Source organism: Gorilla gorilla, chromosome 11 (genome assembly GCF_029281585.2).
Source record: "Gorilla gorilla gorilla isolate KB3781 chromosome 11, NHGRI_mGorGor1-v2.1_pri, whole genome shotgun sequence".
Classification (NCBI taxonomy): Eukaryota; Metazoa; Chordata; class Mammalia; order Primates; family Hominidae; genus Gorilla; species Gorilla gorilla.
This window is the reverse complement of record NC_073235.2, coordinates 42889859-42905408: the sequence shown is the minus strand read 5'-3', so window position 1 is coordinate 42905408 and position 15550 is coordinate 42889859. Positions and strand designations below refer to the sequence as shown.

Genomic DNA, 15550 nt, shown 5'->3' with positions numbered 1-15550 from the left:
AAGGCACAGAGAGATTCAATGAACTCTACCTAAAGAACAATTCAGAAAGCTACAGTGTTGAAGGAGCTAGACTAAAAGACATCTTAAGCAAAGTGAATAGCATGAGAAAAGGTGTCATTCATTCATTCAATAGACATTTGTTCAGCAAGAGACCATGATTATTTTGGTGATATAATGATGAAAGAAGTGAACACGAACCCTCACCTCACAGAGCTTAGAATCTAGTGGAAGATGGATATTAATGTGCACAAAAATATATACTTACAAACTGTGATACATACTATAAAGTATAGTAATTTGTAAAAGTGTGGAACAGAAAGACTTTATCAATCATAGAGTATGAGAAATAACATTTTAGTTCAGGCCTGGGAAATATTTAGCTGCTGAATAGGTGAAAAGGGTTGAGGTTGGGAGTGAAAGTGTGATTCAAAATTGCGGACAAAAGAAATAAGATTTGTGAAAGCTCTGGGCAGAGCAAACCATGGCTTACTCAAGGAACTGAAGGATCCATGTTCCCAGAGAGCACAGAGCCAGGTAGCTACAGGCACTCCTGGATTTACCAGATTGTAGCCAGATAAACCTATTGTAAACAGGAAATAATGTAAATTGACAGTGTGTGTTTGACTTAAAAATATTTTCAACATATAAAGGATATATCAGGACATAATCCCATAGTGAGTAGAGGAGAACATGTATTGCTTTCACACTGTCATAAAGTCAGAAAACCTTAAATTGAACTATTGTTAAATTGGAGATCACCTGTATTTGCTTAGGATGAAACTAGAGACCGCAGAGATACCTGCAACCTTGGGAATTCTAAATTTTAGCTGGAAAGTCATTGGAAATACTAAGGAGTTTTAAGCAGAGGAGGTCCATGGTCATATTTAAAGTTTACAAATATTGGATAGAAAGGATTAAAAGTGGTTAACACTATGGCGGCACTTTAGGCAAGCTATGTTAGTAGCTTGGGTTGAGATGACAACAGCCTGTGCTAGCACAGTATAGACAGATTTGAAGATGATATAAAAGGCAGAATAAATTGGATTAAATGATGGATTGGATATGGTGAATGAGAGACAGCAAGTTGTGGAGCATAATGTGTATGTTGTTTTTGCTTTCCCATTTGAATGGAAGGGGGTCACAGGAAAGGGAACAGTTTTGCAAGTAAAGATTAGAAGACTGGACTGTGATGCATTTGAGGAGACATTCGAGTAGAGATTTCAAGTAGGCATTAGATGCTTGAATCTCACATTGAAAGGAAAGAGGTAGTCTACAGATATAAATTCAACAACCAGCATAAAATGTGGTAATAAATACAATGGAATATTCAAGATTACACTGTGTGGAAATAAAGATAGGTCAGGAAGGGGATTATCAAAGAATATTGAGTGACAACAAGCCCCTAAGTGAAGATGAGCTGGCAGAAGAGACTCAGGTAAGTGACCACAGAAGGCACTGCAAAAAAGAAGAGTGAGGCACCAGAGACACCAAAGTAATAACATGTTTCAGCAAAGATGTGATGGTTTCTGCAGAGGCAGGGGAAAATGAGTTCCAGAAAAATGATTACTTTTACGTAGGAAACAACTATTCTTCTGTCTCTGCTCTTAAAATATAGAAATGAGTTGACAGACTACATGTAGATACAGGTAGATCTGTAATTATTTAATAATATCTTAAGAAATTTCCCATCTTTGTATTTCTACTTATTTTTGTTATATATATATATATGCTTTCCAAGTAGCATTGATAAATATTCATACTTGGTGGTATCAGTTGGCCTTGTAGTATGATCATCTGCAACATTTCTGGCTTCCCAGATGCAGATATTGGGAGAGCAGGTGGTTTTGTTCATCTAAATTTAGGGTTATTTTGGATAACTAAGATGAAAAAGAGAAAAGGGCCAGAGAATCCAGGTTACTGGGAAGAAAGTGGGTTTCTAAACTTACCTAGTACTTAGAGCAGTATCCAACATATTATAGGTTACTATAAGTATTAATGGGGAGAAAAGTACTACAGACAAAATCATTGGCGAATAGGGAAAAGGTAGTTACATCGATGAGCTAGAGTTAAGATAAAGCTGAAGAGTTGTTGCAATGATAGTGATTGGATTAAAAATCATTAAAGAAAGAGATTATGCTCAAAATAGACATTCTAGTAGTGATTTTACAAATGAAGTAAATTATAGGAAACAGCAAATTTATGCTGCAACTGTTTCTATAAGTTAGCATTCTTAACGGCAAGCAACAGAAACAGCCACTGTGAATCAAAAATAGAAATTTGTTGAAATTCACCAATGTAAACAACGTCCTAGGAGAGTGGTGGCTTACGTAAGATTAGAGTAAAAGGACACAGGTTATAAGAAACTTAAGGAGCTAAGAAGCCTCACTGGTTGGTTTCCTCATGTGAATATTGAAGTCATCTAAGATGCTGGAATGAATTTAAATGGAGATCTTAAAAGACTATGCTGGAATGTGCTAGTCTTCAGTAAACTGGGGCGGAGGTGATGTTTTTGAAGTTAATTAGAAAATAGCAGCAGCGTGAAGATATAATCAAATATCTAGCCTTCAAAATAACATTATTTTGTTTTAGTTGATTTTAGAAAATAGAAAGTAAAGATAGGATAAAGCTATGGAAGCTGTAGTAGGAAACTAGGACGTTTTCAAACGTGAGGTGACATGAGGTTTGAGCAAATTAAAAGACATTCCTAAAAGACCTAAAGAGGAGGGAGTATATTTGGAAAATGGACCAAATTTCAGTTAAAGCAAGGAGGTCAGGGATGGAGTGTAACATATTTAAGAAGCTGTAATAAAGCAGTATTGCTCAAATATTGAGAGGGACAAGGGATGAGTCTGCAGTATTGGCACGAGCAAGATAGTGACAAGTCTATTTGGCCATTCAAAATATCTTAAATTGTATTCTCAAGGAAATTGATAACTGTAGAATAAATGGTTACATGAATATGTTAAACTGATTTTTCTCATGGCTTTTTGAGGATCTGAGGATGGAATATGAAGCTGGAGACATTTAGGATATCTCTCTGTAAAAGATCATAAACAGCTAAGCTATTGTGATTGTAACTGGTGAGATGGCTAGAAGATGCCAAACCTGGGGACAATAGCAGCAGGACTTGGTGACTACTGAGAATTGATGGTCAATGAGAGGAATACATTAGAATAATTCCAGACTTTTGGCTATGATATGCCACTAACTGAATGATGGAATAAAACGTGTTTGAGAACAAGGGGTAAGACGAGATGATAAAGAGCTGAGTGATGAGCTTGTTAAATTTGAAACCTTTGAGGGGATGTCCTACAACCAACTGTGAGATGTTTGAACTAGATAGAGAATTGAAAGTCTTCAGGATGTAGTAAATCAATGAGAGTGAATAAACATAACTAAGAAAATAATTCAAGAGTGAGAACATCAGGGGAACAAGGACAGAATCCTGGGTAACTTCACATCTAAGGATGAAGACTAATGACAGATACTTCCTGCTTTAAGAGTGGAAGTCTTCAGATTAGATAGTGATAAGGAGACAAATGTAAAATTCCCTGGCTTTCATTGTGGTCTTTTTAAATACACACAAAAACATGCACTTTAAAGATGAATAACTAAGATCATATATGTGCCTCAAATACATATCTAAACTTTTGTTTACAGAGACAAAGAGTAAGAAATCAAGTTAGAATATTGTTGGGATTTTTGTTTGTTTTCACTGAATGACCTATTTTCAATTTTGGGCCTGTAACATATGCTTGCTCCGGCTCTATGCTGTGTGAAATTGCTCTTTGAGATAGCTAAGTGTCCTGCCATATTGCATAATTGTAGGCATAAATTAATTTGTTACACTAAGTGAAGTCAGCTAAGATAAGGCATCTGGGAATGAGACCATAAAGTTTGGCTCTTTCGTATTTCCTTTAAGATCCTCAGCTGTGCACATTTTTCTGTAGTTAATAACTAGAATCATCACATATTTTTCTGGTAGCCACTAGTAGGCAATTGTCACAACAAAAAAGATATTTAGAAAAGCTAGCTTATGGATTTGAAAAGAATAAAAGAAAAAGGAAGAGTGTTCTTCATAAATCAATGTACCCGAAGGAGCTTCTTTCTTTTTTCTTCTTTTTCTTCAGTCAAATTTCTTTGTCCATCCACAAGACCTCACAGATGCAGAAATAACAGAATATGCCTACAGTCGGAGCAAATGTGCAATGGGATTGACGACTGCGGGGACAACTCAGATGAAGATCACTGTGGTGGTAAATGCATTTAATGTGAAATAATTCAGTGATGGCTATGAGGTTCTCTGATGACTTGGAGTACAAACATTTTAAAAAATATATTTCTTATGTGGACATCTGAGGCATTATTTGCAGACATTTGATCTTCTGACAAGGTATAAAAATATTCCACCAGCATTTCATTTGCCTTATAGGTGTGCACCTTTATCCATAGTTCCCACTAACACTTTATTCTAGAAAATATTCATCCCAGAGAGACAATATAGAGATTTGTAAATGCTCCTTGTTTAAAGACTTAATTTTTTGAAGAAAGGGAGCTTATGTAGATTGTATGTATATGCAATTCTTTTTTTCTGAATTCCGAAGTTCAAAAAGATTTTAATGCAAAAGACTTATGTATGCAGCAAAATCATCTGGAGACAAAGCTTGACCTGACCTAATTGGAGCCATTTAATATCACCCTCTAAAAAAATTACACTTAGGGTAAATATTTTAAAATTTTTCAGTAGCTATCAGTGTTATTTACTTAAAGTAAACACACTGTTACTTTTCTAAAATCCAGAAATTTCAGAATGTTTAAAAATTTGGCCTTGAGAGCTTCAGATAAAGGATTGTAAACCCACGTTTTTCATAGTAGTTAGTAAAATTTTGGAGCTCTTACATGCTCAATAAGAGTGTTTTGATTCTGTGAAGCACTAATCATTTTTTGTATGACTCTATAGGTAAGCTGACATATAAAGCAAGGCCTTGTAAAAAGGATGAGTTTGCTTGTAGTAATAAAAAATGCATCCCTATGGATCTCCAGTGTGATCGACTTGATGACTGCGGAGATGGTTCAGATGAGCAAGGATGCAGAATAGGTGAGCTTGTTTTCTGTTAAGCAAAGCACCGGGATACACAAGTCTAACTTCTGCTTGTACATGACTAAAATGTTCTGGATGGAAATATTGCTCTTCAAAGTATGCTTGACTGATGCCCTTTTTCAAAAACCTTTGCCAAAGCAACATTAGAATATTACTTAATTTCAGAAAGTATGAAGTGGACAAGGTTGACTTTGTAATGAGTACCCTTGTTAAAGCAGAAGCTGAGAAATCAATATTCAAATATCGAAGTTGATGTCAGCAATGTAATCTATATCATTTAGTAATTTATCTTATACAAAGTTAGTGTTAAGTTTTATAAACAGTGATATTTAGTTGAATGATAGTAAAGGTCTTAATTTTTTCAATGTTTAAAAAAATTTAATCCATTGCTGAGTCATTCTTACAGAAGATGTGATTTTTTTTTTTAGTTACAGTGCCATGATACTTGAGTTATTACATGCTGATTGCGAATAGTTTGTGTCTAATGCTTGGTATTTGATTTTTTATATTAAAGAAAAATAATTAAATTTATGATCCTAAATTCAGTTTGCTTACAAAAGTCACACAATTTCCTACTTTTACATCTTTTCTTTTTTTTTTTAATTTATGCATCTAAAACTTTCCGCATTTAGGGATGAAGCAATACCCACCAGGATATGGCTGCATGTGTCTAAACCATGGTATCATTCCACTGACCTATTTTAACTAATTGTAAAATATTCAAGTCAGTGGGGACAAATAATAGTTACAATGATAATAATTAAAGTTCTCTTATTTCTCAAAAATTTAAGTAATCTAGAGATAATATAATGTCTCTATAATAATGTCCCTCTCATTTATTTAAAAGAGAAGGACTTCTAAAATGTTTTCCTGAATGGGAGATAAAGTAATAAAATTGCAACTGCTATCCTGGAAATTACAAGTAACTTTTTGTCTGTCCTAAAATGTTGCAGCTTATGACCAACCATTACGAGCACATTACACACTCAAATGTTACTCTTCATATGTATGTCCAGCATAAAAAAATGAAATTTAAACTGGTGATTTAGACAACTTGCTTGAGTAACTTAGCAGTACCCTTGATTGAGTTTACAAATATTAAGCTTAGGTTAGCAATAAATGCCTAAATTTCTAGGTAGCTTATAGGAAATGCTTTGGCTCTCAGAGGAGGATGGTAGTACTCATATATCGTACTATAATAAAGATAGCCTGTCATTAGAATCATTGACTCCTGACTTATTTTTAAAAAGTATTATAGCTTAACAGCAGCTCTAAATATCAGCTGTTAGCAGCTTGGTCTAATCTGTATTTAATGTTAATGAGTTTAGTTTTTATACTTCTATACATTTATAAGACATGGGGGCTTATATGGAGAGAAGACCATAACCTTATACATTCAAAAAGAGTTATCTGTGGAATAATAAGTACCATTTCAAATATTTTTAAAAAGTTAACTCCCCACTTCAGGAATTAGAATTATATTAGTTTTGATCATATTTTTAAATCCCAGCTCCTACTGAATATACCTGTGAAGATAATGTGAATCCATGTGGAGATGATGCATATTGTAATCAAATAAAAACATCTGTTTTCTGTCGCTGTAAGCCTGGATTTCAGAGAAACATGAAAAACAAACAATGTGAAGGTAGAGTACTTTTCTTCAACAGCTTGCTCATAAATCTTTGGGTTATGAAGATTCCCAAGACTTCTAAACTGTGAGATCACAGGGGATTGACTTTCATCAAAATGGTGTGTATCTACGGGATACCATTTCACTTATGAGAATGAAAGTCTCTGGGGTCAAGAGCTTGTTTGTGGAGTTAAGCTAACCACGACAGAGGCTACAGAGCTTTTTCTATAGCAAATTCAGAGCTGCAGGAATTTCAATTCTATTGCTACAATACTGTTTTGAAATGCAAATAATGAAATTGCTGGTTCAGGAACTATTGGAGAATTAGTCTTGCTTCATGAAAAAATATGTTTATGATGACCCATTCCTCTTGAGTGTGGAATTTGCAATACTGAAATAGGTAAATCACATTTAGAGAGTCATGGGCTTTTGTCCTAAAACCATGTTTTAAATAGATCATAATGTATCTTTAAAAATTCAAAGTCAGGATCTACATAAATCTGTCAACTTACTTGAGATCATTTAAAAATTGAGCATGTAGGATAGCCAAAATCTTATAGTAAGTAAGTAAATATAATTACATCAGTGTTCTAACTATAGAACCATGAAATACAGACCCATATGCACTTTCTGCAAGTTTCTCCAATAAAACTGCTATTTGTATTCATATTCATATTAATGTAAGTACAGCCAAACCTAAAATAACTAAGTCTGGCTTATCCAGGCTAAATTCAAGTCTTTAAGTGCTTTTACCTACCAGCTTGCTTTTGTTATGTCTCTTTGTGATATTTTGAGGTTAAGAAAAATGATTTTACTTCGTGTTAATCAAAATGGAATTATTTAAATGAATTGATTCTACTCACCCACAAGAGGAAAAAGTGTAGTCACGTCATGTTTATCTACATTTTGAGTTAAATGTGTATTTGGATTATTCGTGACATTTGATTTTTCCATTACAATGAGACTGAAAGCTGACAACCTAGGTTTTCTGTGTTTTAGGTAAAAAATGAATTATCTTTCAAACTATGGTATTTATTTTTCCCAGGCTCCATCAATTACATATAAACACACACACACACAATTCTTTCAATATTTTAATTTTAATAACATTTATTTTCTAATATTTGTCAGTGGGTTTTTTCTGTATATATGTACTAAATTTAGAAATTATATTATTAAAGTTTTCTTAATTTTTAATTACATTCCACAGGAAATATAACCTGCACCCTACATTCTTTATTTTAAATTGCTATGAATCCACTTTTTTGTATTATTTTGTAGGACAAATGAGTAAGTTCTGAACTCTAATAAAATGTTCATCTATTTTTAATAAATAAAGTTTTGATTTTAAGGAAAATAGCTCTATTTCAGTGTCAAAGAAGGGTAAGACATAGCTTGGATTCTATAATCCAAAAATTTAAATTTGTTTGTGCCCTTCACTTATGTATCTGAAAAAATGCATAAGAAATTGCTATTTGATGTTAAAGCCCAAACACTTCAATTCGAATATCTAAAGGGAAAAAAATAAAGAGGAATGGTGGAAGAAAATTAGAAGGGCATTAACAGTTGCTGAGTGCCAGGTACTGTTTTGGGTACTAGGCATGTGTGGAATTCCTCCATCCCCTTCAAAAGCTCATGATCCAGGCTTTCTAGAGATGAGGCGAAAATGATGGTTCAGGCCAGTATAATGACAAGTGAGGAAGTTGAGGTTGTGTGAAATCATGCAGAATATTTCTTATTTGGATTCTGTACCAAAGGGAAACCATAGTGACAAATAACTGCCTGTTCAAAGTTACAGGGGCTGAACAAATCAGAAATATTTGTTGTAATCGTGATGGTTAAGTACTGACAAGATGCATTCTACTTCATTCCTGTAAAATATTTATTAAAAACAACGAAATACACTTTTCTGCATCTCTTTACTCTACATTTCAATCAAATAGCAATGTGTGGTCATGAAAAAGCTTATGTGTTCTTAGGCAAAGTATCACAGTAAAGTCAACAAAATCAGAATACCTGAGTTTAAGCCTTGAAGTTGTGATTTACAAGTGTCTCTACCTCTGAGCCCTTAGAACATTGTTTGTGTGCTACGCAAAAGATAGTTATTCTTACTGTGCTGATTCTTAAGTTCTCTAATTCAAGGGAAGGATTTATCTCACAGATTTATTAGGTAATTAGGAGATTATAAGTGATAAAATGAGGCAGGGGAAATATGCTGGCTAAACACAAAAGTAGAGGAGGAAAAGAGAGGAAAATTAAGTAATTCCCTAGAATCACCTGGCCTCAATCCTGGCTCTTCATAAGCCCTTAAAATTGGAGTCATGTGCCAAGCTACATGACTCTGATTAAATCACATGAACACTGCCTGTGATTTATTTATTTATGCTAGTGATTTAGAGGTATTTATTCATATATAGGCATGCAGATTTTGCTTGCTTAATTCACATCACATAACCTCAATACAGCCCTTCTTGTTACGTAGTTACTTCATATATATGAGTCCAGAAGTGTGTTAGAGATGCACCCAAATCTTTGTTCTCTGCCAGTCATTGTGCAAAATCTGGCAATAAAAAAGGAATGTATCATAATTTATGTCCTCAAGGGAATATGAATATGTAACCACATTCCTGAAATATAAGCAACAGTGTAAGAGAGAAACTCCAGGAGAGCAAAGACTGGAGAAACTAAGGATGAATCATCACTCCCATATATGGTTGGAGACCAAGGAAGGCTTTATTTCAGGTGGATCTTGAAAGATGAGTAGAAATTCTGTATGGAAAAGTGGGCAAGGGTATTATGGGATGAAAGAATAGCCCATGGTACCTTCGAAGGCATGGAGGTAGGTCATCAGAAACAGCTTAAAAGAAAACCTCGAGACGGGTCTATTTGCATGAATGGAAATCTATACAACAAACCCCCATGGCACAAGTTTATCTAGGTAGCAAACCTGCACTTGTATCCTTGAACTTAAAAGGTAAAAAAAAAAATAAGTAAAAATTTTAAAAAAGAAAAAAGAAAGCCCCAGGGAAGTTTGAAATTGATGCTTTAATATTTTAAGTGGATTAATAAAAGCAATGACAATTGATGAATCTTCTAGTACAAATATTGTGAAAAATGATTATACCTTCATAAATATGACACAGCAAGTCACAGATTAAAGATGTGAAAGGACAATAAAGCTAGTAATAAGTTAAAAATAATTTTGGCTTTTTTGAAACGTGGTAAGAATAGGAGTCTGAATTGAGGGTATGATGATGCTATTTGGAGCTCTTCTTTTCTAGACCTTAATGAATGTTTGGTGTTTGGCACATGTTCCCATCAATGTATAAATGTGGAAGGATCATATAAATGTGTGTGTGACCAGAATTTTCAAGAAAGAAATAACACCTGCATAGCAGAAGGTAAGATTATAACCACTATTGCAAATCCTATTACAATTTTGTTGTAAACATTTTATGGAGAAAAATGTTTTCTATTTCATTTCAGCAACAGCTTCATTTCTGATAAAATATTTTTAATGATGATTAATTTGACCAGTTGGTTAGTTAATATTAATGAATTTAATCTTAGATGGTTTATGGAAATGACTATGAAATACATGGTTACTGTTAAAATCACATTGTGTCATTGTGTTCAAAACAATTTTTCAAAAGGGGTAAAATTTCAAAAGCCAGTGTGATAGAATGTGAAGTATCTCTCTTGATGGTCTGCTCTAAGGGAATATGAGAAAAATTATACCCCGGGGATAAAAATAAACATTAGCATTATAAGGAGAAAGGAATTTTGAGTAAGGATTTTAAAGGTTTTAAAACAAGATCTTGCTTTCAAATTTAGAAGTCCTCCACTTACCAATATTATTTCTTAAAAAGATTAAATGATAGGCCTGGTGCAGTGGCTCATGCCTGTAATCCCAGCACCTTGGGAGGCCAAGGCGAGTGGATCACAAGATCAGGAGTTCAAGAACAACCTGACAAACATGGTGAAACCCCGTCTCTACTAAAACTACAAAAATTAGCCAGGCGTGGTGGTACACACCTGTAGTCCCAGCTACTTGGGAGGCTGATGCAGGAGAATCGCTTCAACCCAGGAGGCAGAGGTTGCAGTGAGCCAGGATTACGCCACTGAACTCCAGCCTGGGTGACAGAGCAAGACTCCATCTCAAAAAAAGAAAAACAAACAAACAAAAACAAACAAAAAAAAGATTAAATGATAAACTAGGGTTCTGGGTAATTGTAGGTATAGATTTTAATATTCATGTGTTTATGCTAAATAATACTGTAACTTCAATATTGTTGGCTACAAAGTATGATTGGACATTATTAAGATTGTTATTACAAGAAGAAAACAGGATGATGTCATGGATCAACTGTGGGCTATAGCATTTGATATGCTTGGATTTGAATCCCAGCACAAGCACCTTTTAGACTGTGTGGCCTCAAGGAATTCACTAAAGTGTCAGAGCCTCAGTTCAGTTTCCCTAGTTATAAGAAGTGGAGATAAACTGTGAAAGGCTTAACATAGCGTCTGATACATAATAGGCATTTGCTAAGTGACAGCTATTAACATTACAGAGCTGAAAGGCACCTCATGGGGTATTATTATTATTATTTAATATTTGCAGAAACTATGTATGCAATCGAACATCTCTTTAGGGCTTCATTAATATTTTAATTGATATTTTTGGCATTTGCTTTAGGGTTTTACTTTTTAGTATGAAAATGACGTTAGTATTCTATTGTAGGTGTCAAAACTTTAGAATAGAATGTTACACTTAGCAGGATTCTAGATAATTTAGAGATTATAGAACTTCAATGGAATAAATACTGATATCTTTTTATGTTAAAAGTTAATAAGCATTTAAGATGTATAAATACAGTAAGAGGAAGATTCTTCATATTTTAATTTTTATTTCTTAGCCTAAAGTAATGATCACTCAGGTGCATAAATTAAGTAATCAGAAACTTTTGAAGCTTAATGAGTATACAACATAGTACTTGGATATTGACAATTGATGCATTATAACCTAGTGTATTGTGACTTATCAAATAATAATCTCTCTTCATAAAAGGACATTTGTCTGTACATAATTTCTAGCCATAAGGAAAGATTGGCAGTAGAAAAACCTTTATCAATAATTATTGTAAATGTTTAGATAAGTGAGTATCAGAAATAATAAGTCATAAAGACTAAAAGACAATATAAAACTGGTTGATTTTTGAGGAAAAACTGTATTAAGAATAATAATTCAAGATAATTTAAAAGTACAATTATTGCTTTTAACATTAGTTGAAATTTACTTTATTTTTGTATTTTATTATAATAATCTCCAGGCTCTGAAGATCAAGTTCTCTACATTGCTAATGACACTGATATCCTGGGTTTTATATATCCATTCAACTACAGTGGTGATCATCAACAAATTTCTCATATTGAACATAATTCAAGAATAACAGGGATGGATGTATATTATCAAAGAGATATGATTATTTGGAGTACTCAGTTTAATCCAGGCGGAATTTTCTACAAAAGGATCCATGGCAGAGAAAAAAGGCAAGCAAACAGTGGCTTGATTGTAAGTAAATACCATTGTATATTTGAAAGTCCATACCTTTCCCCCACCTGCTTTTTAAACACAATTTATCTAATATAATATCTAATTATACTAAGTAATATATTCGATTATTCTCCCAATATTCTCCTTAAATAGAAATAATGCATTTCTCTACTCATTCTCATAGCTGTACATGATTTATTTTAGTTGCATGCTTTTATGTTTTTGCTTTAATGTATTTGACTAATATATAAGAATGCTAATGAATGATATATAACATCTCCAGAACATCTATTTCATAGTGCTTTACAATTATTATGAACATAAGCTTTTTTATCATGAGATGAGATTGGGAAATATCACTTTATTTTTACATTAGAAAGTAGCGTAATGCAGGGATAACTATTTCTCTTCTTACATTATCATAAATATACTTCTACTGTAGGGCAGGACATCAACTCAATAGTGTAACCATTTCTTCTGACTCCTGATAACTATATTTCAGGAAACATCCAAAACAGAAATATTGTGCACTTCTGTATGATGGACATGTTGATTATCATGGTTATTGTTTTTGAGAAAAATAAACTGGAACATGTTTCAATTTATGGTTGTAGATTAGATTATCCCTTTTTGTTTTAGGGCATGTCAAGTTATTGTGTGTTTTATATTTTTAAGTAACCTGGAAGGAAAATGACAGATAAATATGTGTTTTTATAGGGCCTGGCCCATTCCTGTACAACCAAAAAGTCAAGTGGTGTCCCAGCAGGATGTAATTGAAGCTTTGTGTTTAACAAAAATTAGAGGTTCCTATCTAGAAGTTCTCACTACTTCTACTAGCATCTGCCATAAACCCTTGAACTACATAAATCCACTTGATGCAAATCTGGAATATACTTTAATTTTATCAGCAGTAGATGGCAATATGCTGGTTTTAAAAGAAGCTATTTTAGCTTTCAAATTCGGATTTAGATTAACTTAGATGAAACCTTTGAGTAAAAATCCATGTATACCAGAATTGTTCAATTCCTATTCCCTCAAACACAATAGCTGACATTAACTTTCGTTAGCTCTAAAACAGAAATCTGCTTGTTGAAAACATTGCTTCTATGGTAACATGGCATCTGTTGTTAATGAATGGAGTATATACTGTGGAGTTACATTGGCTGAGTTTGAATCTTGTTCCTGTTGCTTACTGGCCTCCTAGCTTCTTGGTACTCTCTATTTCAAGAGGTTCTGGTGATGATTCAATTTACATATTAGTATATTAACTATATACTAAAATTAATTGTATATAATTACATACAACTAATAAATAATATACAGTAATTCTATGTATTTTATATACTAATGTTTAACTTTCTAGGTACATAGGAAGTATTATTTAGATGGATGCTATTAACAGTAGGATGATTCTGTTGATGATGGTAATGACATTAATAATGATCATTGGCAAAATGTTCTTTGCTTCATATTAGCATATTAAAAATTATTTGCAATTTACATATCTGCATTTTACAATTGATAAACATAGACACATCTTTAATTTTGACATAATTTTTCAGAGAAAAGTCTTTGATTTTTATTTAGTTTTGTGCTTTGGGGAAATTGATTGTCCTTTAGTTCAGGGGTCTAGTTCAGGGGTCTCCAACCCCCAGGCCACAGACTGGTATCAGTCTGTGGCCATTAGGAACCTGGCTGCACAGCAGGAGCTTAACAGCTAGTGAGGGAGCTGAGCTCTGCACCCTGTCAGAGCAGTGGTGGCATTAGATTTTCATAGGAGCGCAAACCCTATCGTGAACTGTGCATGTCAGGAATCTGTGAACTGTGGATGAGAGGAACCTAGATTGCTGAGCTCCTTATGAGCATCTAATCCCCCACCCCCTCTATTCATAGACAAATTGTCTTCCATGAAACTGGTCCCTGGTGCCAGAAAGGTTGGGGACCGCTGTTCTAGTGGACAGAATTCACAAAATTGATTGTAGATTAGAAGCCAAATTCACTCAATGTTTGGTAACTAAGTTTCCATTCTTATACATGCACATATATTTATGTATTTTACTTGAATATTTATTTATATGTGTATATTTTTACATATTTTATCTTTAACTTTATTAATGTGTTATAGAATCTTTCATATCCAGTGGCAAAGCTATGGATTAGACTTATTTGAATAGGATATAAAACTTTACTTTTAATGATAGTAATAACTTGTGTTATATCATCCAGACTTCCTGTGTTTTGCTTTTGTTTTCACCTCTGTATTTAAATCTCCCATGACTAATAGCATTCGCAAAGAAGAAAAATAGCGCTCACAAAGAAGAAAAATGCGTAACAGTAGGAGTGCATTTTCTGCTAAGGAGTCCATCATAACTAACTAAATGACATAATTATAAGTTTGGAACCTCTGAGCCATGAGTTTTAGCACTATACTCTAAGCCAAATTTCATAACAATACTAGCCAATACATTATTTTAAAAAATACTTTAGAGCTACACTGATAAACTGATAAAAGCAACTATTTAACTTACTTTGCTTCCTAAATCTTTTTGTATTCCTGATGTTTCAATATTATAAAGACAGACTAAATCTATTATTACCACCTTAATGAGTAATGTGAATTGTAGAACAATTAACTTGAAAGGCATATCACATCTCTGGGTCTCAGCTTATTCATCTGAAAACACCTGTAACATTGAAGTACACAATTTCTACAACCGCTTTGAGATAATAAATATATTTTAAATATATTTGATTTCCAAAAGATGTATGACATACCATATATCTATCTAATTATTATCTGGACAATTTGTGTTTATTCCTCTGAAATCTGTCTTATGTATTAATACTTGATTTTCTATCTTATGAATTACTCTGCCATGTAAACGCTTGTGCCATGTAAACACTTGTTCTTCTAACAGTAACAGGCTAGTCATCCCTTAGTTTAATGAGCATGCAATCTAACTCAACTCATCTTCTAAGTTTTGACACAAATATTAAATAATACTGACGGAGACTTTCCCACCCCTTGAAAAATAAAACTCAAGATTTTTCCCTAGGCTGATTATGGCACATTGATTGCTATCTATCTCTGAATCAATAGGCAAGGGAGAGAAAAATACACAAATCAAGCTATGAATACATTAGTTGTAACTCCATTATCAGTGAACCAAATGGAAGAAGTTAGCCATGTGGTAGCAGGATGTTTTAAAAGCATACTTGCAGATACTAAAAATATTGGAATAGTTCAATTTCCATAAAGAGTAGA

General features: G+C 33.4%; 1 protein-coding gene across 2 annotated transcripts in view; it reads left to right on the top strand.

The window, feature by feature from the left end:
• The window catches only part of LRP1B (LDL receptor related protein 1B), a 1892531-nt gene that overhangs the window by 1761464 nt on the left and 115517 nt on the right, over nt 1-15550 (top strand). Inside the window, exons 73-77 of one of the 2 annotated variants that reach the window (XM_031008804.3) lie at nt 4131-4256; nt 4961-5098; nt 6612-6746; nt 10013-10132; nt 12062-12303. In XM_031008804.3, coding sequence (XP_030864664.2) covers nt 4131-4256; nt 4961-5098; nt 6612-6746; nt 10013-10132; nt 12062-12303 — 761 coding nt within the window. Of the gene's footprint in view, nt 1-4130; nt 4257-4960; nt 5099-6611; nt 6747-10012; nt 10133-12061; nt 12304-15550 lie in introns of those variants that run through there. The other variant, XM_055380092.2, reaches the window with a different exon arrangement.